The following is a 26,997-nucleotide window of genomic DNA, read 5'->3' as shown; positions in this document are numbered from 1 at the left end:
TGTTGCCCCTACCTGAATACCCCCTCCTCCTCAAAGCCCAGGTCAAGCCCTACACAAGTAACCACCCATGATGAAATTCCAGCTCCTAGTCATGCCTCATTTGGCTCCAACAGCTCCACCCTTCACTCAAACCACAATGCCTCGAACAGTAACTTCCACTGTGACTTGGAGCATCATAAGGATAGACCATTGTTTATTCCCCTTAGTTTTCCAGGGTTGACTCAGGCCTTCCACATTGTACTTAAAAAACAAACCCTTATCAACACTATTGGTTCTAAGGCAGAAGAGCAATAAAACTTGCCCAGGACCACACAGCTAGGAAGTATATGGAGCCACATTTGAACCTAGGACCTCCCATCTATAGGTCTGGCTCTCCATCCACTGAACCACCCAGCTGCTCCCACACGGTATGCCTTAAAAAACCCCTTCCTTTCTTAGTGACATCTCTTGGAAAGACAGGTGATAGGCAAATGGGATTAAATGACTTGCCTGGTGAGGCCCAGTTTGAACCCTGACACCAGGCCCAGGGTTTTCTCCACTGGGCCACTTGAGATGCTCCCACGGTACACACATAGGACCAGTTTAAAGGCATCCAGATGCAGCACTCACTTGGAGTTCTAAGTTTAGAAGGGACACTTTCAAGTTTTCATGAGAAGCTGAGATAACCAGGAGTATGTCTGCAAGCAAAGTGCTGGCACACTAGCAAATGGCCAAGGAGTGAAAAGGCAAAACCACCATCCCCAAAGCCCGGGGTCCTTCACAATGTTGTCTTCTCTGACTTCATTCTGGTCACCGTAGACTTTGGAGTCAGAAGACCTTAATACAAGTCTTAGCTTTCCCCTTTTATGAGCTGTGAGCTTGGCCACTTTGTTTCAGATTATTTTGAGGAGTTCCATCCCAGGGCACAGATGGGAGGGTGTGTGCAACATCCAATTTGGACATGCCTCTCCAAAGGAAGAAATGCTTGAATATTAGACTAAGATAAACTTCAGGGAGTGGTATTAATGACAATAGTGAGGACCAAGCCATAGCTAGAAGGGACCCCTAGAGGTTTCTCAGTCCTATTCCCTTCCTTTCCAGATGAGGGGAAGTCATCATTTCTGGGCCTATTTTCTTAACTCACTTAAAAATTCCTATGTGCCTGCTCTATGCCAAGATTTCCCTCCATGCAGAAGCCTGGCCTGAAGATCTATTGCATTGTGCACTTCATGGAAGTGGAGAGAATATGCAATCATTAAGTATTAAGTATAATGTCCTACTATGTTCCATGGACAGTGCCAAGTACTTTACAAATACCTGTTTTTTACCATCAACTTTGGGATGCTGGGCCTTTATTACTTCCATGTTACAGACGAGGAAATGAAGGCAGAGGTGATTTGTGCCCAAAATTACATAGCCAGGAAATTTCAACTCTAGCCCTCCTGACTCCAGAACCACCACTATCCACTGACTGTATTACTTTACTGCCTCTCAGACAAGCTCCCTCTGCCTTTCCTGATGAAGGAAAGATGTTAGTGGGGTAACAATCCTAAATCAAGATTGGGCACTAGCAGCCTTCCTTCCGGAAGCTCCTGCAATTTATGTCCCCAGATTCACCGCTCAGAGGGAAACCTTTATTGAGGAAATGTCCTTTACAAGGAGGAAATATAGGTTAGACCCTCCCCACCCCCACAATAGGACTGAGTTATCCAATATCTTCGGTTCAGTAGCAGCAGAAACCAAGTCATCAAAGAGAGGCTCTAAAACAACTGGCATCCTGTACCCAGTCATGCTCTTGTCAGGCTGAGCCAGTGCTGCTCCAAGTATCTGGGAGTAAGCTCCGGCTGCCTCAAAGGAAAAAAGATCCCCTTCAACATAAGTGCTTCCTCTGCAGGGTTGGAGCTAATATAAGGCTGGAAAAGGAAGGTCACTTGGCCAGGTCCTCTGCCACAGTCTTCCCCATCTTGTCCTTGAGGTAGGCACCCTTCTGCCATTCAGACTTCAGCTCCAGCCACTCATAGTAGGGAACCTAAGGAGGTCAAAACAGAGGTCAGGATGGCCCAAAGTGGCCAAAGGAAGAACAGGTACCTCCTATCAGCATATTAGCCCTGCCAAGGGAAGGATCTGTCATACATAAAAAATGGCAGCACAAGTATTCCAGGTCCTTTCAGTCAATACTAACTAGCTCTCCAAAGCTCTGCTGTCCAATTTAACCTATGACCCTAAATACAAGGCAGAGGAAACACTAAAGTATAGCTGGTGAACAGAATCACTTTCAAAGGCAAAATTCTGAAGTTCAATGCCATCCTTTTGGAGAATCTGTTTGCCCCCTTCCTTTAACACAGCTCATTTGAACCTCTTTTCTCCCCCATTCTTTGTCTGGTTTCAGAGGATAATGTGGTTTTCCTTTCCAAGGTTAACTATTTGGTTTCAGTCCTTACTCTATACCTTTTGCCCTTTCTAGTCCCTGGCAATTATACTCCCACACACTTAACAAAAACACACCAAAACACCCTTGCCTTCTATCTTTGAATCAATACTGTGTATTAGTTCTAAGGCAGAAGAGTGTTAAGGGCTAGGCAATTGTGGTGTGGTTGTGGGAGTGGGGTTCCCAGCTAAGTGACTGAGGCCCTATTTGAACCCAGGACCTCCCATCTCTAGGCCTGGCTCTCAATCCACTGAGCCACCCAGCCACCCGCCCCCTTTAAGGGCCCATAAATACACTCAGGTCTCTGCTTTTCTAAAAAAATCAACCAACAAAATCCCCAAAGGAACATTTAGCTCAATCCTGTCCAGCACTCTAATATACCAACTTGTCCTGAATATCCACTGACACCCAAATGTCTAGAGAAAAGTAGATTCTATCAATGGCTTGTCAGTAATTCCTTCCATTATTCCATTCTCTTTAATGTCATCTATAGCAGCTTTTATGGCAAATCCCAAGTTCTTCTTGTTGTCCTTATCCTCTCTGATGTCCGGTAGTTAAGTCTGTAGACAAGCCCCATCCAAGGCATTCCTCGCATCCTAAAGATCACTGACCTATCACACTGTCTCTGGCATGGGCTTTCTTTTCTCTTGGCAATCTTATTGACTAATGGCTTCACTGATGACATCTGTGCAGGGCACTTACAAATCCATTAAGTCTGGCTCTTCTGAAAGGGCTGTCATCTATTCCCAACTATCTGCTGAACACCCCCCCACACACACACATAACCATCACCTCAAATTTAATATACCCAATATTAAACCTACCTTCTTTCCAAAAACATTCACTCTCAATTCTTTATTCTTTCCATTTATGGCACTATCACTTTCCAAGTCACTGAGACTTGAACTCAGTCGGCTTTGACTTTCTTGCCTCCCCACCACCTCCCAGCCCCATTCAAGTCTGATTCTATTTCTGAAACACTGCCTGAATCTTATCTCCTCACTCACTCTTTCATTAAGGATTTGAGCTGCAGCAGCACTCAGGTGGCCTCCAGTTTCTTTTCTATCACGACCCAAGTATTCTTCCTAATGTAAAGCTTTGACCCAACAGTCCTCTGTTAAATGGTCTGCCACCATGTCAAACCTTAAGTCAAATTCTGATAGCAAAGCAATCATGCTCTGGTGGAAGAAGGGCAACAAAAAAGCATACAGAAAGACGGGTAGAATGAATTCTATGTGTGTACTGCAGCCCATTTAATGAACATATAACATAGCCTTTAGTGGGAACCTTCCCTCAGGATCCCCAGGGAAGGCTGTAAGAGGATGGGGGGGAGGGGGGGAGGAGGACATCAGCTGGATCTCACACAAGAGCTCCTGATAATGCCACTTATGTCCTATGTGATTTCCTCATAACTCTTGGTAATCTGGGGCCAACCTCACTCCTCTATGAACCCTTCCCTGATTCCCTAAGCTAGAGACAACCTCTCCCACTTTGTGGTTTTTCACGGGCCTCACAACATGACTGAGAACTGGATGAAGCATTCTCTCTCTGCCAGTTGATCTCTAGTCCCACATTTGTTCTTTTTGACTAAAGTGGACTAAGTGAAGGCGCCTGCGGGTTAGGGTGGGGCCCTACCAGGCAGAAAGTAGATAAAATAGCTGAGAACACCGTGGTTAGCTGTTAAAAGCAGAGCTGAATTGAACAAACATCAAGAAAGAGGAAATGGATGGAGGGGAGGAATGCCCTGAGCCCAATGTCTGCAGCAAAATTTTATCCCCGAGCCCCAGGGAGAGGGACTTGGGGCCCATGAGCTACAGTGTTGCTGTGGCAGCTGTTTGGGCCAGCTCTTGCCATGAAAGGGGGCAGGTGCTGAATTTGACACAGCTGCAAGTCTAAAAGCTTAGGACAAACCAGATACAGCTAAGTCCAAGATGTGGGTACCCACATGGAACCCTCCCATTCCTTTTATCTGGCCCCTCTTCTCTGCCAACCCAGGAGATGCAGTCCACATGGTGGGTCATGGCTTTGGCTAACCACACCCATAGCCAGTACTCACATCTACCACCAGGAGGCCTGCAGCCTGAAGGTGGCGCCTAGCCATAACAAATCGACCCAGCAGATCTTTGCTTCGGCTGTTGAAATTGGGGAACTCCCATCGAAGAAAAGCCAACCTAGAGACCAGGCAAAAGCAGAAAGCTGAGCATTACTCAGTGTAAAAATTCACTTTTCTTTCTCAAACACAAAGGAATGGGAAGATCAAAAGGGAAACCAGAAAAGAAGCCTCAGGGAGTGGAAAGAAAGCCCAAAAAGGAGACCTGCCCTCCAATGTAGGAATGGTCCTTGCCCCACCCCAGTGATGGTCCACAGAGTTTGGAAAAACAAGTGCATTCATACCTCTTGGCACCAGGGGGTAACGGCTGAGTTCCAGTTGGCTGAGCCAGGTGAGGTGCTATAAAGTTCTTCATGGGCAGAGGCTGATTCTCCACATCAAGTACCAACTCAGCATCTGAATAACAGGAAAGCAGGACAGATGAGGAAGGGGATGCAAGGGTCAAGGAACAATGAGAGTCAACAAATTGGGGGTTCAAATGAGATCCAAATCCCTTGAGGAAAGCTTTCCTGAACAGATTTGGGAACACTGAGAGTGGGCAGGATAAGGCCTGTGCCTTAGTGATATGACAAACACAGGTTAATTAAGTGGAGGCTGGCTAATTGTTAAGAGGCAGAGCTGCTATTCGGGGAAGTCAAAAAGAAATGGGGAAAAATGTCCGAAGAAGAGTAATAGCATAGCAAAGCCCAGCCCAATGTCTGCAGCAAAATTTTATCCCCAAATCCCAGGAAGAGGGACTTGGGGCCATGAGCTACAGTGTTACTGTGGCAGCTGTTTGGGCCAGCTCCTGCCATGAAAGGGGGCAGATGCTGAATTTGACACAGCTGCAGGGTTGTAGGAACAACCAAGTAGTTTTAGATGGGAGGCAGTAAAAATAGAAGGGTATTTATGGAACCAACCCCATCAGCCCAAGTACAGGATGGGGTGGGTGGGTGAGGGGAAAATGAGTAGACTCACCCAACTCCCAGCCATACTGAGTAGTCTCTCCAAAACGGACCTTGTCCTCACTTCCCAGCCACCCTTTCATTATGTCCTGCAGATCCTTCTGCATGGGCGTCATCTTCCTAGATGTGGAGGTTTGGAGGCGGAAGGCCTGTTGGCAAGTGGCAAGTGGCAAGTAGGGTCCAATGTACTTTGGATGCTCCAGTTGAGCGGTGGCATTAATATGGACCAGCTTCTGGCAGATGTTCTGGTTCTGAGGGAACTTGCTGTCTGCAACAGAACAGAGCCACATGCCAGGAAAGGACACTACAGGAAATGTTCAAACACTTCAGTTTGTTGGTCAGTGGGAAGCTAAGAATGAGGGTTGAAATAAGGGTTGAAAGCCTGGAGTGCATCTTGTACCTGGGCTTGCAGGTCATTCTGTCAAGGCTGAATCTGACCCTGGCAGTGGCAGTTCAAGAACAGAAAGATACGCAAGAGAAGCCAGGCTCCATTTCCCCCAGCCATTCTTTCCCAGCTCTTCAGCGGCTTACCTAGAAATTGCTTGTGAAATTCCTGGCAGAGAACACCTTGAAGCTGGGCCTCCTGCACTTGCTGTAGTACACACAGGGACCACACCACATCAACCTGCAGGATGGGGCTCAGATTGGCCAGCTCTGGCTCCAGCTTTTTATGCACCTGGGGAAGGGAATAGGTGTGAGGTTCTCTCTGTCTCTCTCAATCACTGGCAAGGCAGAATAGCCACTAATATGACCAAAGAATTAGATGAACAACCCAAGGCTGAAGGCAGACAAAGTGGGAGGGTCCATTCCTGACCTTCTGTCACCTCCCTAAAACAGATCTTCCTTTTAGAGTCCTATTTTAAGGAGCCTGAACCTAAGACTTAAGACTTTTTCATTTTGCACTTGAACCCCAATGACTTGCTTCTCCCTTCTTGGGCATTGCCACTCTTAAGACTACCTTCCCTCATCACCTGCTTTTATTGCCTTTTCTACATACTTGACCACAAGACTCATTATTAGGGTTTACTTACAAGGAAAATTAAGATAGCTGCAGCTTTTCTTCCTTTGAACTCCTCTCCCACTATTCAGAAGGGCACTATGGCCCCATTCAAGTTAGTTTTTCATCGATTCCCCAGCACTAGATCACATTCACATGCCTGCATACTTCCCCCACCTCGCTTCTAGTGTTCCCCCCAGGAAGAATAGGGTTAGGAAAAGCCATACCAAACTGAAGAACTGCTCTTCTTGCTCAGGATGAAAGTTCAGACGAGCAAATGCCAGGATCATGTTGCTCAGCTGGAGTGGGGTAAAGCTGTCTGCCTTGTTTAGCATGTGCTAGGGGCCAGAAGAGGTGGGGTAAGGAGAGAAGAGGCTACCAACTTGCTTCCTAGCCTAGATAAAGCCTCTCATCCCTTATTCCATTATCCAACAACCAATATACCTGGCAGACACAGATCTAGTCTATCCCCCCACCCCCACCCCAGGATATGGGTCACTTCCCAAACATCTAAGTCTTATGGCTCTTCCAGAAGTATGAGCTTCCTAGTGGCAGAATACATATATGCCATAGTCATCAGACCTTGGGTTCCCAAGCTCTGCAACAACCTGGGTGGATAAGGGGACTGTGGACCTGTTAATGTTTAAAGCTCTCAAGAAAATGAATAAACCAGTAATAATAATTGGTGGCTCCTGGTTTTGTATCTATCCATCTAGGAAATGCTTTCCTAGCCAGTCACTAAACAAGGTCCGATGCACAAACCACTCTCATCTTTGAAAACTTTTTCAAGTTTTATATAAATAGTAGTCATTCCCATCTAAAATGTACCTCCCAGCTCTAGGATCACAGTCCATCTGACCCCTGCTTACCTGGGCAAAAGCTTCAAAAAGAGGCAAGTTGAGCCACTTGAGGAAGGCAAAGGACTTAGAGCACTGAGTTATGTCACTGGGCGTCATGCTGGATACCTGGGGCAATAGCTCAGCTGCGAGTTTCTGGAATATCTGGGTTTGGTGGAAGTTTAGTTTACCTTTAGGGCAAAGGAGACTATAGTGAGCTTAATGACAGAGCTCCTAAGGGAATGGAGGAGGAGCTGAAGCAATCCTTAGCAGGAGTCAGCAAAGTCACCCTTTTATCCCCAACCTCAGGAACCACGGCCCCATCCCCACACAATCCAGAACTGCTGGTGGCTTTTTCCTGGGTTAAAGGAAGAGGGATGCGGGGTCCAAGTGCTATAGTGCTTCTATAGCAGCCTTTTAGAACAAATACTGATTTGACAAAGAGAGAGGAAAACTAGACATGACAAGGGAGGTTAACAATAGGGCCAAGACCCCTACATTCCCTGCCCCTCCAACTACCTCCATTGCTTTACCATAAGCATATGCGAAGTCAATCAGCATTCCTCTTGTCAGGGTAAAAGGTTTCTGAGCCAGGTGGTAGGAGATGGCCCGAAGAAGGGGCACTGATCGCCGGTTCTGAGACGCCAAGGTCAGCATCACTCTCCGAAGGTCCTCAGGGCCAAACTGCTCTGCCAGCTCCAGGAACTGTCAACCACAGCCACCCAGGGAGGTCAGCTAGCTGGGCGGCTGCCATTCTCTGCTGCACCAAGATGGGGGGAGGAGCTAGAGAGTTGTTTTCAGTCCAGCACCCAAAACAATGATCACCCCCCCCTCCTCCCCCCCATGGGATCTAATCCCTATAGAGTACTTCCTGGAATTGAATTGTCAAGATTCTTATATGCAAGACCTTTCTGGATATCCCAAACTCCCAGAAAGAATAAAAAGCTATCAAAGACTCAGGGAATCCTATGCCTAATTAGGACCTGAAACCCAAACAACTGAAAGGAAGGTTTGCCGGAAGAAATTCATTGTCTGTAGCCAAACTTATCCCCAGGTCCCAGGAAACAGGACATAGGGCCCATGAGCCACAGTGTTTCTGTGGCAGCCTTTTGGGCCAGCCCTTGCCATGGACAGAGGCAGGTGCTGAATTTGACAAGGCTGCATGGGTTGAAGTTGCAAAAAACAGTAAATACAGCAGACTGGGAGTTAATGAGACTTAAGCTTGAAGAAGCTTAGTTCTTAATGCAAATCTTTTTGTACCACAGGCCTATGCCACCTGGGACTATGTGCTAAAGAACACTATTTCCTGGACAGAAGCACCTACAGTTTCTGCCCCAGAAGTTATATATATGCTTAGAGCAGGGAGGGGAAGGAGCATAGCCTGGCAAGCTCTGAACTGCACCTATTCTCCCCGAAACCTTATTTGAGCAAAGGCTCACAAACTATCAGGCAAAGGGAGATATGAATTTGTAGTCCCTGTTTCTCAATACCTTGTCCTCTAGACGGCCCATTAGTGGCTCTGAGAGGTGCCCTACTTTAGTCATGAGGGTCACTACAGTGCGGCAGTCATCAATCTCTGTCCATCGTCGCTCCAAGTACATCAGCAGTTCCGTAAGCAGCTCCTTTGAAGCCTGCTCTTGCATGTAGGGGATGCTTGTCTCTGCCAGAAAAACTAGGTTCTTATATTTAACTCGACGAAGCCTCCAGCGAACCTCTTGTTCCACAGATCGCAGGCACCTGGAATTCTCTCGAAGTTGTAATGTATAGAGGCTTCGGAGTAAGCTCATAAGGGTTCCATGCCAGATTGAAGATACCTGGGCCAAGGAAGAAAGAAAAAATTTCAGTCTAAAATGTAATTAAAAAGCAACTGGAAAATAACATGGTGAGAAAGCATTATAGCTCTTTGTATCTCTTGAAAACAAATACAACTCCTGTTTGGCTTTAAAGCCCCTTACAACCTGATCCTAAATTACCTATGCTGATTTAAAAATGACTTGAGTCTATGGGTTTCACCAGACTAGCAAAGCTATCCACAATATACATATACCAAACTGAGCTCATCATTCTTTCTCCTAACTTATCATTTCCATCTATGGCACCAAGAGTTATCCAGTTGCACAAGTTGATAACACAGGATTTCTGAGTCTCCCTTTTCACTCTCCACTTTTAGTCAGTTGGTTGACTATTAAAAAAAAAAATCTATCCATCAAATCATTATCAGATAATCCTATGCAAAGACTTGGTTATGTCACTGCTCAAAAATATTTAGTGGTTCCTTGTTGAATTCCTAATGACCTAGCAGTCCACCACCCTGAAAGAATTTCTATGCTTTAAAAACCAACTCAGGGGGCAGCTGGGTGGCTCAGTGGATTGAGAGTCAGGCCTAGAGACAGGAGGTCCTAGGTTCAAAAGTGGCCTCAGACACTTCCCAACTGTGTGAACCTGGGCAAGTCACTTGACCCCCATTGCCTAACCCTTACCACTCTTCTGCCTTGGAGCCAATACACAGTATTGACTCCAAGAGGGAAGGGAAGGATTTAAAAAACAAACAAACAAAAACAAAAAAACACATACAACTCAAATGCCATCTCTTCAACAAATCCTTGATCACCCTGTCACTAATAGCCCATCAGCCTCCAGACCTCAAAGCACATTTTGTTGTTCATGTCTTAGAATGCTTCTCATACAAATCATGCAGTTTATTAGGCTCTAAGTTCGACAATGATAGATTATTATCCATCTCCCCCAATGCCCAGCACAGTGCTCTGCACAATGGAAGAGCTTAAGTAAACATCGGGAGAAATCAATCAATTCAGGATACAGCAGAGTTTTGGCACTGTGGAGGCTATAAAGAACTATAATCCATAGCTTTTGTACTATTCTTAGACTAATTGAGCGTGATTGTACTTAAATATGCAATCCTAAATACCTTGTAGAGTACTTTAGCCCTCACAAACACAACAAAAATTTTGTCATTCTAACCTTTTATATTAAATAATGCCATGTAACCCACCTGCTTGTCCACACTGTGGAAGAGCTTCTGAACCCGGTTATCTTTAATGATTAAGTCTCTATCCTGGTGCTTATCAGCCAAGAGTCGAGAAAGCTTAATAACCATGATGGCAGTATGGTTATGGTGTAACTTGTGCCTACCATCAAGCAATTCTAGTATTTCCTCAGGGCTCCTGGCCTTCTCAATCTGCTGGTCGACTTTCTGAGGCCAAGGGTAAGGAGTGAACACTGGCTCCTTATCTAAGATATTATCCAAAGTGGAAACAGTGGATCCATGTGTGGTGGTCATCATGCTGCAGGGGACCTTGGCCAGTCTCACTCTGCTAATTACAGTTAAGGGTGAGACCTGATGGGTGGCCAAGAGGCAAATGCAGCGTTGCATCAGGCGAGATGCCATGATGTCCTCTGAGCCTGAGCAGGGACACTGAAGCTGCAGGAGAGGTGTAGTACTTTTAACTCAGTCACTTAAGACCTGTTAAAGAAAGAACCAGGATTTAAAAAGCATAAAGCATTGCAAAAACAAGATGTTTTTTTAGAATAGCCTTTCCTGAAACATAAGCATTAAGGCCAAGATGGGTTTCAAGGCCATTTTCTTCACAGCTCACTTTTCCCAATGCCACCACCAAACAATATCAAGCACACAGAATACTGCCTATATAAATATTTTGGCACTTGACGACTATTTCCAATCCAGTCATTTAATACTCTGAATAATTCTTCTTTTTCTGAAAGTTTTGTATATGTAAATTCCTTAAGGGCAGGAACTTTTTATTATTTCTATTCTCTAGCATTGAACATACAGCTGGTAATAGGAGCTACTAGCTTGATCAACAGGTTATCTATTAGAAATCTTGAGGCATATCTCATTGCAAAGAAGAGCCACTGCTTCCAATGGTATTTCACCAGGTTTCTCTGGTAAGGCTGCCCTCTTCTGGGGAATGGAAGAGGCAATGTGGTGTAGTAGACTGAACTCTGGACTTAAGAGCTGGGAAAATTGATTTAAGTCCAAGCCTAACTAACCAATGCATGGTCACAGGAAAACTGGCTATTTTCTCATTTCAAATAGGAAGGTTTAACTAGATTTCTTCTAACTAGGCTTACCATCCATCATCCCTGTGACATCGTATGTATACTTCTTAAACTATTAACCTCAAAGGATTTGATTCAACTTTATTAAGAGCCATCTCCATGCAATGCAGAGACAAGAAAAAAGAACAGCCAAGAATCTTATCTTTCACAGGATTTTTAAAACTGTGGAAACTACAGATGGTCTGTGGGGATTGAATAGCCTAATTTGGTGTGTAGACTTCATGGATGATAGTAGTGAGATAAGGTGAAAAGAGAAGGTTCAAACAGTTTGTAAATAAAAAAGAAGTCATGAAAAATATCTGTGCAGAAGAGTGATTTTAAAAATGTTTTAATAACCAGTACCTTCCATCTTAGAATCAATCCTGTGTATTGGTTCCAAGACAGAACGTAAAGGGTGGGCAATGGAGGTTAAGTGATTTCTCTAGGGTCACACAGCTAGGAAGTATCTGAAGTCAGATTTGAATAAGACCCTCCAAGCTCCAGGCAGGATTCTCTATTCAGGACACAATGAGAAGCAGGGAATCCACTAAAAGTCTATTTTCTTCTGCGAAGTGGGAAAATATCAACGAGGAACTATAATGTATTGTAAGATTCCAGGAAGGAACAGAGGAGCTGAGAGGATTCAAAACTGTCAAGTTACTTCTGATCAACTCTCTCCTGGAGTGGAGCGTCTGAAAGGAGGACCTGAGATGGAGGATCCCTCTGGACATTGACTACTTTCCAGTGAACCCCTAAATCTCTCTGGTTACAATTGAAGACAAAAGTAGATTGGAACTTTATAGGAAAGTGGTCTACTGAGATTTCTCTTGCCCCAAATTGTCCTGAACTTCAATTCATAGCCAGATGAGCTTAGAAGGACAAACCCAACAACTGACCAAAGGAGGGTCAGGCAGTCTGAACCCCTCAGGATTTGGGGGGGGGGGGGTCAGTTGCTAATCTATAGGGATTCCTATCTGCACCCCAGTTAGTTGACAAAGAACAAGACTCCATTATCACTGAAGAAATGGAGAGAGGGAAGAGATTGACCCTCCCCTCTCTTCTCCTTTAGGAAGAGTATGAATTGTCTTCTTAAGGGACAGAATATGTCTCCTCAGAGATTGGGATTGGGAGGTGGAGGTTAAGGACTGGAGAAAGTCTTAGAGAAATGACCCACTTCCTCCCTTCTTGATCTTAGCTGTTGCTGAAAGACAGGGTAAACTTCTTGCCTCTGGATCCTCCCAATATCCCACTGCCACCTTTCCCTTTGAGACCTTCACTCCTCAGCCCTGGTCTTGAACTATTCTCCCTTTTGGGGAATGGTATGATTCCCCCCAAATCTTCAGTCTCCTTTGATATCAGAAAACAGGCAGACTTGATCTAAAAGGTAACACTTTATTCTTGAAGACACACAGGGAAAGGAGAATGAGGGTGTTTGGTTAAATATAAATGGTAATATAGTCAGATTCAAAATAAAAGGGCAGTCTAAAAGACACTGTGAAATAATCAACATAGTTTAGGTCTACAGGATGGCAGACCAAGAGCTAAGGCTTTCACCTAACCTCTTCAGACCTAAGAGAGGGCTGACTATCTGGCCTTTCTAGTCATAAGCTTTTATGGTACCATTTCATCTTAGATGAATGCTCATGATAAAGAGATAAAATCCAGGAATAGTTTGATGTCTACAAAGACATCATATGAAAAATCAGACTTGTTCTTCTTGGCCACTCCAGTTGGATCTTGGTTACTAAGAGGAATATAAGTATGCCATAAAGTGAATCTTCCTAGCAAAGAGAAATGTACAAAAATGGGAGGGGCAACCCACCCAGGAAGCTCTTCAAAAAAATCACAGGTCTTCTAGCAAAGGCTGGAGGATCACTTGTTAACTATGCCATAGAAAGAATTCTTTTTTTTCATGTATGGGTAGTATTGGATGACTTGAAATCCCTACAACTCAAATTCCATTACTCTGAACTTAGAAGATAAACAGCCTAAATAGGCAACAGGGTACTTCTGCACAGGATACTTTCTGGGCCACATGCAGGCTTGGTGCTAATCTAAGAAGTAAACAGCTAACCTTTTTCACCCTATCCATTTATTTCCCATCTCTCTCCAACCACTTGCTAGAATTGAAACTCCTAGGTATACAATGGCCAGCCCTACCTTAAAAACCCCATAAGTAGATCCCCAAATTTGGTCACTCACTCAAGATGAGAACTGTCCTATCCTGGCTATTTCTTCTCAAGTTTTTCCTAAGATTAAAAAGCAAAAAGCACAAGAGCAAGCGATCTAAAACCAAAAGGTTTTCAATAAAACTTCTGAAAACTATGATGTTTATCTGAATTCAGGTCATACTCTGAAAATGACCTGTTTGAAATAAACAGAAACATAATGAAAATTAATTACCTCTGTTGTATACCTAAAACCATTAGGATTTGGGATCTCAACACTTCTTGCAGGTAGAGACCACGTCTTTTATATACTCTCACCATAGTTCTGGAAAAAAAAAGGAAAAAGGGGGGTGCTTACCTTTGACACTAAGAGCATGTATTTTGCAGCTTGATAGCCATATCAGTATACAATTAAGAGGCAGCACAACATAGTAGAAAGACTACTAGATCTGGACTCAAGAAGAGCTGGGTTTGAACTTCTCTACTACTGCCCACTAGAGGCCTTAAGTAGGTCCTTTAGACCACCATCAAGCCTTTCCTATCTGTAAAATAACGGTATTAAACTAAATACCTTATTAGACCCTTAACTTTAAAGAATCCCTGGACTCCTGCTGCACACTACCTTTCAGTCCTGCTTAAATATCTAGCGATATAAATTTCCTTTCCTCGGGCCTCCAGGAGGGGCAGAGTACCGGAAGCCATGAGACCTGGATTCTCCTCCCAGCCATGTGACCTTGGGCAAACTACTTCCCCAATCTCTGGTCCTCCGACCTTTCCTCTCTCAAGGGAAAGGGGTTGAGCTTCTAAGATTGCTTGAAAAGTTCTACGCTTCCCAAGGGATGGGAGAGACTGCTCATTTTTCTCAAACTGGGGGAAACAACGAATTTAACGCTTAAGTGACCTTAAAGGTCACCATTTCCAATCCTCTCACTTGGGGTTCAGGAAGCTTGAGAAGTTTGCCCAGAGTCTCACGTGCACACAGGAGATACATTAATGCGATTCAATTCCACGTTGCCTACAAAGCAAGCTACTTCCACCCAACCCGCCGGCAACACACGGTCCCGCATTCCAAGGCCGGAAGCAGGGTCGCGAGCGAGGTGAGGGCACCAAGCCCTTAAGGGGCCGTAGCGAAGTAAAGGCTTCAAGAGCCGAGCCCAAGCTCGATAACATTCCGCACGCCTCGGGTCAGGAAAGCGGTCCCTAGCTCCGGGATCCCCCAAAAGTTCGGCCTTCCCCTATTCGCCGCCTCCGGGCCTTTCCGCGGCCTCCTCCCGCCGCTTTCCAACTCCCTCCCCACTTCTCTCCTCGTTCTCTCCCAAGCTATACCCACCCAACTCTCCGGGGACAGCGCCCCAAGGCCTTCTGTGCTTCTGACCTCCGCACACCACACGCGCCGACAAAAGGAATGAACGAACCACCAGGCGACCGCGAGGACACCTGAGCAGGCGTCGCGCCCGCCCGTGACGTCAACCGGTGCGCGACGGCCGGAAACCAGGCCCTTCTACTTCCGGGTGGAACCGATGGTGCGGTGTACTGCGCGTGGGGAAGAGAGGTGATCCCTGGGGAGGTGCCAAGACATTTTAGGTGGAAGGAAAGGCTTCGGGAAATAAGCCATGTCACTTGAGGTTTACAGAGCTCTTTTCAAACAGTAACCCTGTTAGGTAGGCCACAATAATTTTTAAAAGGAAATAGTATTGGGGTCAACTAGGTGATCCAGTGGATAGAGAGCCAGTCCTAGAGTTGGAGGGTCCTGTATTCAAATTTAAATAAAGACTGCCTAGCTGTGTGACTCTGGACAAGTCATTTAACTCCCGTTGTCCAGGCTTGATCTTTCTTCTTCCTTGGAAGGAACCAATAAAAAGTATTGATTCTAAGAGCGAAAATAAGGACTTTTTTTAAAAAAGGAAATATTAAGAGGTTTCTGCAGTAGGATTATAGTTGGTGGGTAAGGGGGAAGGTTATCGATTTCTTCATCTCCATTTAACAAGTGAGGAAACTGAGGCCCAAGGAAATTAAAGCAACTTGCCAGTGATTATGCTACTAGTAAGGGTTAACTTGTACTAGACTTCACCATTAGACCTCACTGCCCTTTTACTAGACCGGGAAACCCTGACCTCAAAGTCTGACATCTAGTTTGTTATTCTTTATGGTCAGCCTAGCTTTTAAAGTTTTTTACATGTACACTGTAGACCTCTGTAATTTTGAGTTGGAAACTGACCTCACTTATTCAGGAAAATTATTAAAACTGGCAGTGCACAGCTCTCTTCTTAAAAATATAAAGATAATAAATAAAAATTTTCAGAAGCACTCTTGTGCCAACATCAGATTTTGTCTACCTTTCAGTGGTTGCCACACCATTCTAAAGAGGCTATATAGTACTTAAGACCTTGCTGCTCTATTTTAATAAATGTTCCATAATCCATTCTTTAGAAGTTAATTTATTAGTAAATTCCTTCTTAAAAAATATAAAGTCCCTTAGGTTAAACCTATCAATCAATCTTGGAGTTTTTACTGAGCAGAAAGGAAAGAAACTTGGGGTTGAGGGGGTAGTTAGGTAGCTCAGTGACTTGTCCTGAGTCACTGAGGTTTGGGGGAAGTCCTGGTATGTTTTGCCAGAAGAAATAAACCAGTGTCCATGGGATACTAGGAAAGGAGAGTTAAATCTGACTGGAGTCCAGCAGAGTTTGCAGTAGAGGAGAAGAGAAAGAAACAAGCATTTATATAGATCCTACTATGTGGCAGGCACTATGCTAAGTACTTTTAAAAAATATTTCATTTGATCTTTACAACCTTCCAAGGAAGGTTATATTATTATCCCCATTTTATGGTTGAAACAGAGGCAAATAGGTTCAATGACTTGCTCAAGGTTACATAACTAGTAAGTATCTGAGTCTGGGTTTGAACTCAGGTCTTCACTCTAGTGAAGTACATAACAGGTACTTAATAAATGGTTTTTGTATTGAAAAGCAGAAAGAATTTATATAGCAAGTCATCTGCTCATAGACATACATAACAGCCTACATAAGACCTTCTTCCAAGGACTCTCAAATGGCAGTCTCTAGAAAGTCCAAGAGAGGCCCTCTTTAGCTCATATAAATTCTGTATTCTGGTCTTTTTAATATTTATTAAGGTCATACTATATACCAGGCCCTTTGCTAAACCCTGGAAATACAAAGAAAAGCCAACTCTTACCTATTCTTAAGGAGCTCAGAGTCAAATGGAGGAGATAGCATGCAAACAATTTATATACAGGATGTTTATATTTTATAATTTATAACAAATTATATAGAGGATAACCTGGAACTATCAACAGAACACGGGGACTAGGATTAAGAGAGCTTAATCAAGACTTCTTACAGAAAACAGGACTTTAGCCAAAGCACAAAGGAAGCAAGGAAAGTCAAGGGTTGGAGATGAAGAGAGAGTTCCAGGTATGGGGCAGAGCCAGTGAAGATGCTTAGAGTTGGGTGACAGGAATGTCCTAAGTAACAACAAGGAGGCCAGGGTCACTAGATTGCTGAGTACATGATGAGATTTAAGGTGCAAGAAAATAGGAAAGATGACTTCAGCTAGGTAGCTCAGTGGATCAGGTTTGGGAGATAGGAGGTCTTGGGTTCAAATCTTGGCTTCAGACACATAATAACTGTGTGACCCTGGGCAAGTCATTTAATACTAAATGCCTAACCTTTACTGCTGTACTGCCTTGGAAACTATGCTTTACCTTGATCCCAAGACAGAAGGTAAGAGTTTAAAAAAAAGACTGGAAAGATTAGAAGGGGGCTAGGTTATGAAGGACTTTTACAGTCAAGCAGGCTTAAATTTTTTTGATCCAACATTTGACCTAATTGAGGACAACAGGGAGACCCTGGAGTACATTGAATGGTGTGTGGAGGGGATATGTGATATGGTTACACTTGGTTATTTAGGAAAACCAATTTGACATCAGAGTGAAGCATGAACTAGATGAGGGGGAGGAGGGGAGAGGATACAGGGAGATCACCAGCATCTTTGATAGACTTATTGTTCTGATAGAAAAGGGTAAATGAAGGCTGTCATATTGATAGGAGTTACTGTAGTTCTTTAATTCTTTATGAACATTCTCTTTAGTGAAGCAGAGTTCCACATTTCCTTAGTACTAGCAGGTAGGATCCCCAGTTATAGCTGTTAAGAGCCCTACCCATGGCCCTGAGGTGACTTTTAACATTAGTGCAGGAGCAACCACACACAGGCTTCTCCTTGACAATCTCCTTAACACTAAACTTAGCTCTTTAGCAAAGATAATTACTAAATAACACAAAGAATAGTAGCTGTAAAGCTTTTCTTTCCCAAACCATGGGTACTAGCTCCCTTAAATACATTAAGAATCTGTGGGGAGAAGAGTGGACACAAACTTCAACTACAGTCACGATGAGATATGTGTTAAGAGAACATGGCTTTGGCAACTCCAGAACTTTAAGGCCAGATAGGCTTTCTTTCTCCAAAGAGTGCTCTTTCAGACATTGCTGTGGGATATAGTGTTAGTAATAGATGAATTGTTGGATTGGATCTTTTTAGGGCACAGAGATTCAGGCAGACAAATCTACTACTGGGACAGCTCCTTGCTCCTCCACCCCCAGTCTATGAGCTCTTTTTAAGCCATATTGGTTGTTCTGGACAGGACAACTCACTGGATTTACTGCTTGATGGGCAGCTGTAATCTTTCACTACATTCATCCACTGATTTAGTATGATAGTGTTTTAGCCCTTAGCCTAGGCCTGGCAAAAGCCTAAGGCACTCTCATGAAGTTGATTATCTCTTAGAAAAGAGATCTAGCCTCTCCTGTTCAACAATTCTTTGTGATTCAAAGCTAATTCCTTTGGTCTGATATACCACCTTGGCTTATGATAATCAGTCCCAGTTCAATAAATAATGCTCCCAGACTCCTTTTGGGGTCTTATGAATGGCTAGGAATAAAGTAGGCAACATCCTGTTCCCTAGAAATAAGTTCAATGCTTTTGCACTTGGCCCCTTCCTGTGCAGTTAGTCTATTCAAGATTCACTCTGCCTAAGGTGTGTGTTATTTACGTTTCAGTGTTTGTCTTTTCCCTATCTTAAAATTTTCAGCTTTTGCTGAAGTTTCTCCATCATGCTTTATTATGATAGAACATTTCAGAGTTTGTCATCAAAGTTCTCTTTTTCCCCACTTACTACAACCAACTTAGTTCAGACCTGGATTGTTATAACAGTTGCCTGGAATGCTCTTCCTCCTCACCTCTTGATTGTTGGAACTGTTACTTTTTCTTCAAGGCTCAGCTTAAGTAACACATTTTTCAAGTGTTTACCTCTCCTCTGCCCCAGTTACTTTGTTTTTGTTTGTATCTGCCCACTATTGTGTTCCCCTACTCCACCCTATTAAAATATGAGCTCTTAGAGGGCTTAGAAGCCATCTCATTTTTGTATTTAGGACCTCAGAGCATGGCCTGGTACATAGCAATCAATAAATATGTGGTGGTGATTTGATCGATCTCCTAGATTTCAGCTGCTCTTTGCCACCCTCTGCTGGATTGTAACTGCCATGTGGCTTTTCCCCCTTTGGTCTAAGGGCATTCTTTAGTTCTTTTGTAGTATATTCCAGCCAGCTACTTAGAAGCCATTAAAGGCTGCCCTTTGAACTCCTTTCCCCTTAGGCTTTCCCCTTATCTGAGTTATGGTCCAAAATTTCTTTTAATTCCTTTTATATCTTTGAGGCAGGAACCTAGGTTCAAATCATTCAGTTATCCCCTGTACTGCACTCCCCAAACTGCCAAGGGCCTGGGGTGAAGAGATCCAACCCCTTAATGTCCCTGGTTGCCTTGCTAATCAAATTAGGAGCAGATGTGGCTAGTGGAGCAGACAGTGCAAAGTTGGCTTAGGAGTACTAAATAGGAAATAGTACAAGGTATTGGTGAATCAAAATTGGTCTCACATAAAGTCTCTGCCTGAATTAGTGTACTGTTACAAGGGCAGGTGGTAGCTGTGTTTTTTCCTCAGAGGCTCACAAACCAGCTGTTCTCTGGAGACACTTTGGTTTATTGATGTTCCTTTTGGTAGCAGGTGCTAGCCATGCTTTCTCCTTGTAGGCCTACACAGCTGCATCTTACAGGTCTCCAGAGACACTCTACTAATGTCCCTTAAAATGGATAATGCCTTTGCAACAAATATCACCAATAAAGAATGAATGAATTAAAAAGAATTTGTTTGCAAAGCACTAGGGATGCCTCTTTGGGGGTAGTGCTATTCTACGGTCTCTTTATCTGGTAATAGCAGTTAGTCAGCAGTTGATGATGGTGGGAAGTATTGCTTTCTCCAATGTTAACTGGAAAAAACAGAACTATTAAATTGTCAAAATCACTCTTTAATCAAGGGCAAAAGGGGTGCAGCGCTAATAGGCCTCAACAACAGAGCTGCTCGCCACAGGCAACTACACAGAGAACTGATTGAACTCTGGCCGCCCTGGTCACTGACCCCTGGGAGTGCCACCGCTCAAGATGAACTCCAGGGAACAAAATTTGGGGAACCTATATACCATTTGGGGAGTCCAAGGGCAGGGAAAGATGATTGACATCACTATAGCTACAAAGAAAATGGGAGTGTACAAACTACACTGACAGGATACAATCAAGCTTGGGAAAGGACTCCTAGCTAGGGGCTAGTAGGGTGTGAGAGAGGGGACTACTTACAATGGATACTAAAGGATCCTTAGCATATGCTTAGTCCCACTCAACTAGGATTCTCATTTCCCAGAGGGTCTCCCACTCAGTCTGAAACTGCTAGCTTGGGATTCCCTTCAGGGTAGATTCCCAGGGGAACAGGGAACAAGTACAAGCTTTGGGGTCTCCAATCTCTAAGCTAGTCCTGAAAGTTGGGGTTCATCAGATCTCACTAGGCCACAAGTTTGGGATTCCTAGATTCCATGTTGACACCCCCCTCTTTTGGTCAAGACCAAATGTCGCTGACCAAACAAATGGACAAATGGGTAATGCCATATGGAATTGGACTCCATCCCCTAATGGTGGGAAAATCTAGGGACACAGGTATTGGTGACTGGCATTTGGGGGCGTTCCCCAATGCCTCCGGCGCATTGACATTTAAAACTAACAATCAGAACACTACCCCATTTTCCCAAAGTCTTAAGTCTTTCACATCTGGTGGGTCCTGATGATGCCTTCAACCTCCTCTCCGGACTTCTGTCTTCCTGCAGACTCCTTCTTTTGTATCAGACAGCTTCTTTGCTGCTGCAAGAGAAACCTTGAGAAATCCATAAACACCTTCTTTAACAGGGCTTGATCAACTCTCTATATGCTTACTCACTACAAATATTATCCATGCTGCTAATCTTAAATCTACAAATCCCATCTTATTGATTTTAGTAATGTCTTTTCCGCCATTATAAAATTATGCAATTTACATGCTTAATCAGAAAGATTGCCTTACTTTACCAAAATAATAATATAAAAACCCTACAAACCATAGAAGTATAAAAGCAGAAACAGGTTATTCAAGACTTTGTAAATCTGGAAGTGGCCCTACCTCCTGTTTGTGGCCCTAAATTAAAATATCATCCAGCATTAAGTAAACTTCTAACTAGATATTCTATCACCCAAAAATCCCAAACCACATTAAAATGACGGCATGGAAATTTCAGCTTTAAAACTATTTTTTTTAAACCCTTACCTTCCCTCTTGGAGTCAATACTGTCTGTGTATTGGCTCCAAGGCAGAAGAGTGGTAAGGGCTAGGCAATGGGGGTCAAGTGACTTGCCCAGGGTCACACAGCTGGGAAGTGTCTGAGGCCAGATTTAAACCTAGGACCTCCCATCTCTAGGCTTGGCTCTCAATCCAATGAGCTACCCAGCTGCCCCCTTAAAACTATTTTAAAAGTCAAATTTAAGTTTCAGTATTGAAATGAACTCCAAAAATTCTCAAGATTAAAAATGCTTCTAATTTTCCTTAATTTAAAACCTCATACATACCTCACACACACCCCTTTCAGGAGGTTGAGATGCTAGGGATTTTGAAACCCTTTTCATTCACCTTTAACTACTTAACAACCATAACCATGTTTAAATAGCTTAGGCTTTTTACTTCTATTAACTATTACCTAGCATGAAAAAAATGTTTCAACTGAGTCAGCTAATGTAGCATTCCAAGCATATTCACATCTATGAAACATAAATGATTGTATGGTTACTGTGTCTTCAGACACAAGGTGACACTGATATTTGTGAATGAAATCTTGACCTGGCCATGCAGCCTGTTGCCTAAGACAAACTCATTAACATTTTGGCTCAGAGTCCTCTGAGAAAGTGCAGGTTGAAAGGTACACAAAAAGGTATTATCCTTAATTTACCACCCAATCTTGATTGTCTATGCTTTGTATCGTGATTGCTACGCGCTTGAAAGCACCTCCCTGATTGCTCAGGAATAAAAATAGAGGGCGGCCCCATGACTCTCTCTCTTGGATCTTCACTCTGCTCTAGGAATCTCTCTCTCTGCCTCTATCTCTAGTAAACCTTCTCCTCTCCCAAGGCTCTAGCCCCTCTCGGCTTTGCATTCTCTACCTTAATCTCCTCCTCTACCTCGTGTTTCATAATTCTTATACTTTCCTTCCAAGGAGAATATCATCAAGGAGAATGCCCTATTTAAACACTGATTTGTCTGTGTCTGCATTCTTCACCCTGGTTCTCAGATTCCCTATCTCTCCTCCGGTCCCTATCACAAAGGAGAACCCCTTCCTGTGTGGCCCCCACAACTCGGGGAACCCCACAGCTAATGTAAAGTCTGTAGATAAAAATTTAGTTAAAATAATTCTTCTGATTTGACTGAGTTGTAGCCTTAATTAGTTTTGGGTACACATTTTATTTTCCTGAGTATTTATTCATTGGCAATAAGGACTCCTTTACCATTGAACTTCTGCCTAAAACTATAGGTGAATGGGTTGGCATTCCTAGTCACAAAGGTTTTCTTATCTCCCTGTTTCCTGCCGTGAGGCTTCAAAATGTATAAACTTTACTGGTACTAGGGAGCCATTCAGTGTTCTATCTGAACCTTGTGTATACACACACGCGCGCACACACACACACACACATATATGTGCAAAGCCTCCCCCCTTTATGGCACTGATATTTTGCCAGGTTTTCCTTATGACCTAAACTCTTCCTTTTAAGAAAAGGGACCTCTTTGAGTTTGCTTACTCATTTATGATGGCTAAAAATTTCTATCTGCCTCCACAATTTTCCATATTCTATGCCTTGACTTCCTGAGGCTTCCTTCGTTATAGGATTACAGAAATTTGCTATTAATAGGATAAAAGTGGGAAGTAACTTAAAATGAGGGAGAACAGCTCCCATAATTTGGAATATTAATGCCATGTGTAAATTGGCAATGATCAGCCATCTGTAGAACTTGACAGAAACTTAGCCCTTCCATTCACCCTTGTGACTGTGACACACACACAATTTCCTCCATAGCTTTTCTTTTCCCAATTATCTTCCCATAAAATTCACCCTTAGATGGCAATTCTCTCTAACCATGCTCCAGATTTAAAATGACCTTCTGTTACAATTCTTTTTAGGCTCCATCATTCTTTTCTAACTTCTTCTGATACTACTTTGAGACAAACTAGCACTCTGGCATCTCTGCTGCAAATCCTCAAATGAACAGATGTTACTTTCAAACCTCTTAAGGTAAAATGCTCCTATTCAAACTTCCTACTTCTACTAAATTTGGGGAATAGCTCTGTCCTTTCAAGGTTCTCTACTTACAAGGGCTTTGCTCAGGGTAAATAAAATTCTCATGGGAAATAAAATGGTCAGTTTCATGTCTGCTACAGAAATATTTTTTTAAACATTATTTTATTTTGTCATTTTCACACATTATTCATTGGAAACAAAGATAATTTTCTTTTCCTCCCTCCTCCCACCACCCCTCCCATAGGTGACGCATGATTCTACTAGGTATCACATGTGTCCTTGATTCAAACCCATTTTCATGTTGTTGGTATTTGCATTAAGGTGTTCATTTAGAGTCTCTCCTCAGTCATGTCCCCTCAGCCCCTGTAGTCAAGCAGTTGCTTTTCCTCGGTGTTTTTACTCTCACAATTTGTCCTCTGCTTGTGGCTAGTGTTTTTTCTTCTAGATCCCTGCAAATTGTTCAGGATCACTGCATTGACACTAATGGAGAAGTCCATTCCGTTCTCTTGTACCACAATGTGTCAGTCTCTGTGTGCAATGTTTTCCTGGTTCTGCTCCTTTCGCTCTGCATCACTTCCTGGAGGTTGTTCCAGTCTCCATGGAATTCCTCCACTTTATTATTCCTTTCAGCACAATAGTATTCCATAATCAACATATACCACAATTTGTTCAGCCATTCCCCAATTGAAGGGCATCCCCTTATTTTCCAATTTTTGGCCACCACAAAGAGAGCAGGTATGAATATTCTTGTACAAGTCTTTTTCCTTATTATCTCTTTGGGGTACAAACCCAGCAGTGTTATGGCTGGATCAAAGGGCAGACAGTCTTTTATCACCCTTTGGGCATAGTTCCAAATTGCCCTCCAGAATGGTTGGATCAATTCACAACCCCACCAGCAATGAATTAATGTCCCGACTTTGCCACATCCCCTTCAGCATTCATTACTTTCCTTTGCTGTCATGTTAGCCAATCTGCTAGGTGTGGGGTAATACCTCAGAGTTGTTTTGATTTGCATTTCTCTGATTATAAGAGATGTAGAGCACTTTTTCATGTGCTTATTAATGGTTTTGATTTCTTTGGCTGAAAACTGCCTGTTCATGTCCCTTGCCCATTTATCAATTGGAGAATGGCTTGCTTTTTTTGTACAATTGATTTAGCTCTTTATAAATTTGAGTAATTAGATGTTTGTCTGAGGTTTTTGTTATGAAGATTGTTTCCCAATTTGTTGCTTCCCTTCCCATTTTGGTTACATTGGTTGTGTATGTACAAAACCTTTTTAATTTGATGTAATCAAAATTGTTTATTTTACATTTTGTGACTCTTTCTAAGTCTTGCTTGGTTTTAAAGTTTTTCCCTTCCCACAGGTCTGACATATATACTATTCTGTGCTCACCTTATTTACTTATAGTTTCCTTCTTTATGTTCAAGTCATTCACCCATTCTGAGTTTATCTTGGTGTAGGGTGTGAGGTGTTGATCCAAACCTAATCTCTCCCACACTGTCTTCTAGTTTTCCCAGCAGTTTTTGTCAAATAGTGGGTTTTTGTCCCAGAAGCTGGGGTCTTTGGGTTTGTCATATACTGTCTTGCTGAGGTCACTTACCCCAAGACTATTCCACTGATCCTCCTTTCTGTCTCTTAGCCAGTACCAAATTGTTTTGATGACCACTGCTTTATAATAGAGTTTGAGATCTGAGACTGCAAGGCCACCTTCCTTTGTATTTTTTTCATTATTTCCCTGGATATCCTTGATCCTTTATTCTTCCAAATGAACTTTGTTATGGTTTTTTCCAAATCAGTAAAAAAAGTTTTTGGAAGTTCAATGGGTATAGCACTAAATAGATAATTAAGGTTGGGTAGAATGGTCATTTTTATTATATTGGCTTGTCCTACTCATGAGCAGTTAATGTTTTTCCAATTGCTCAGGTCTAGTTTTAGTTGTGTGGAGAGTGTTTTGTAGTTGTGTTCATATAGTTCCTGTGTTTGCCTCGAGAAATAGATTCCTAAGTATTTTATTTTGTCTAAGGTGATTTTGAATGGGATTTCTCTTTCAAGTTCTTGCTGCTGAGCTGTGTTGGAAATATATAGAAATTCTGATGACTTATGCGGGTTTATTTTGTATCCTACAACTTTGCTAAAGTTGTTGATTATTTCAACTAGCTTTTTGGTTGATTCTCTAGGATTCTTTAAGTAGACCTTCATATCATCCGCAAAGAGTGATAACTTGGTCTCCTCCTTGCCTATTTTAATGCCTTCGATTTCTTTTTCTTCTCTAATTGCTACTGCTAGTGTTTCTAGTACAATGTTAAATAATAGAGGTGATAATAGGCATCCTTGTTTCACTCCTGATCATATTGGGAATGCATCTAGTTTATCCCCATTGCAGATGATGTTAGCTGAAGGTTTTAGATATATACTATTTATTATTTTTAGGAACGACCCTTCTATTCCTATGGTTTCTAGTGTTTTTAATAGGAATAAGTGTTGTATTTTATCAAAGGCTTTTTCTGCATCTATTGAGATAATCATGTGATTTTTGTTGGTTTGCTTGTTGATATGGTCAATTATGTGGATGGTTTTCCTAATAGTGAACCATCCTTGCATTCCTGGTATAAATCCTACTTGATCATAGTGAATGTCCCTCCTGATCACTTGCTGGAGTCTTTTTGCTAGTATCCTATTTCAGATTTTTGCATCTATATTCATTAGGGAGATTGGTCTATAGTTTTCTTTCTCTGTTTTTGACCTGCCTGGCTTTGGAATCAGTACCATGTTTGTATCATAAAAGGATTTGGTAGAACTCCCTCTTTGCTTATTATGTCAAATAGTTTGTATAGTATTGGAGTTAGCTGTTCTTTGAATGTTTGATAGAATTCACTTGTGAACACATCAGGCCCTGGGGATTTTTTCTTAGGGAGTTCTTTGATGGCCTGTTGGATTTCTTTTTCTGATATGGGATCATATAAGAATTCTATTTCTTCTTCTGTTAGTCTAGGCAATTTATATTTTTGAAAATATTCATCCATATCACCTAGATTGGTATATTTATTGCCATATAATTGGGCAAAGTAGTTTTTAATGATTGCCTTTATTTCCTCTTCATTGGAGGTGAGTTCCCCCTTTTCAACTTTGATGCTGTTAATTTGCTTTTTGTCTTTCCTTTTTTTAATTAGATTGACCAGTATTTCGTCTATTTTGTTTTCTCAAAGTACTAGCTTCTAGTCTTATTTATTAGTTGAATAGTTCTATCACTTTCGATTTTATTAATTTATCCCTTAGTTTTTAGGATCTCTAGTTTGGTTTTCTTCTGGGGGGTTTTAATTTGTTAGCTTTCAAGTTTTTTATTTGCATTTCCAATTCATTTATCTCTGCCCTCCCTAATTTGTTAGCATATGCACTCAGGGATATGAATTTTCCTCTGAGTATTGCTTTGGCTGCATCCCATAAGGTTTGAAAGGATGTCTCACCATTGTCATTTTCCTCATGAAATTATTAATTGTTTCTATGATTTGTTCTCTAACTAACTGATTTTGGAGTATCATATTATTTAATTTCCAATTAATTTTTGATTTAGCTCTCCATGTACCCTTACTGATCATTATTTTTATTGCATTATGATCTGAAAAGGCTGCATGTATTATTTCTGCTTTTCTGCATTTGTATGCCATTTTTCTATGACCTAGTGTATGGTCAATCTTTGTGAATGTGCCATGTGGTGCTGAGAAGAAGGTGTATTCCTTTTTGTCC

General features: G+C 42.5%; 1 protein-coding gene and 3 non-coding genes across 7 annotated transcripts; all 4 read right to left on the bottom strand.

The window, feature by feature from the left end:
* Positions 1-1,599: 1,599 nt before the first annotated feature.
* On the bottom strand, positions 1,600-15,045 carry TBRG4 (transforming growth factor beta regulator 4). Of its 4 annotated transcripts, none has more exons than XM_056804881.1 (12): positions 14,918-15,045; positions 13,778-13,867; positions 10,308-10,778; positions 8,785-9,108; positions 7,828-7,999; positions 7,328-7,485; positions 6,686-6,796; positions 5,993-6,137; positions 5,475-5,729; positions 4,802-4,913; positions 4,464-4,578; positions 1,600-2,008 (listed from the first exon to the last, which is right to left on the bottom strand). In XM_056804881.1, exons 3-12 carry the CDS (start codon positions 10,701-10,703, stop codon positions 1,907-1,909), a joined length of 1,890 nt encoding a protein of 629 aa, XP_056660859.1. In that variant the 5' UTR covers positions 10,704-10,778; positions 13,778-13,867; positions 14,918-15,045; the 3' UTR covers positions 1,600-1,906. The 4 variants fall into 4 exon arrangements, with proteins under 4 accessions (XP_056660859.1, XP_003341815.2, XP_056660860.1 ...); XM_003341767.3 differs by having other exon boundaries at positions 14,873-15,029; XM_056804882.1 differs by lacking the exon at positions 10,308-10,778 and having other exon boundaries at positions 14,873-15,029.
* LOC130455687 (small nucleolar RNA SNORA5) lies at positions 4,159-4,296 on the bottom strand. Its single transcript, XR_008913789.1, has one exon. It is a non-coding gene; the product is annotated as a small nucleolar RNA SNORA5 (small nucleolar RNA).
* Positions 5,210-5,346, bottom strand: LOC130455685 (small nucleolar RNA SNORA5). Its single transcript, XR_008913788.1, has one exon. It is a non-coding gene; the product is annotated as a small nucleolar RNA SNORA5 (small nucleolar RNA).
* On the bottom strand, positions 8,321-8,457 carry LOC130455684 (small nucleolar RNA SNORA5). The gene has a single exon (XR_008913787.1). It is a non-coding gene; the product is annotated as a small nucleolar RNA SNORA5 (small nucleolar RNA).
* Positions 15,046-26,997: the final 11,952 nt, after the last annotated feature.

Source organism: Monodelphis domestica, chromosome 7 (genome assembly GCF_027887165.1).
Source record: "Monodelphis domestica isolate mMonDom1 chromosome 7, mMonDom1.pri, whole genome shotgun sequence".
NCBI classification, from domain to species: Eukaryota; Metazoa; Chordata; class Mammalia; order Didelphimorphia; family Didelphidae; genus Monodelphis; species Monodelphis domestica.
The sequence above is the reverse complement of the archived record's forward strand: the minus strand, read 5'-3'. Positions and strand labels throughout refer to the sequence as shown.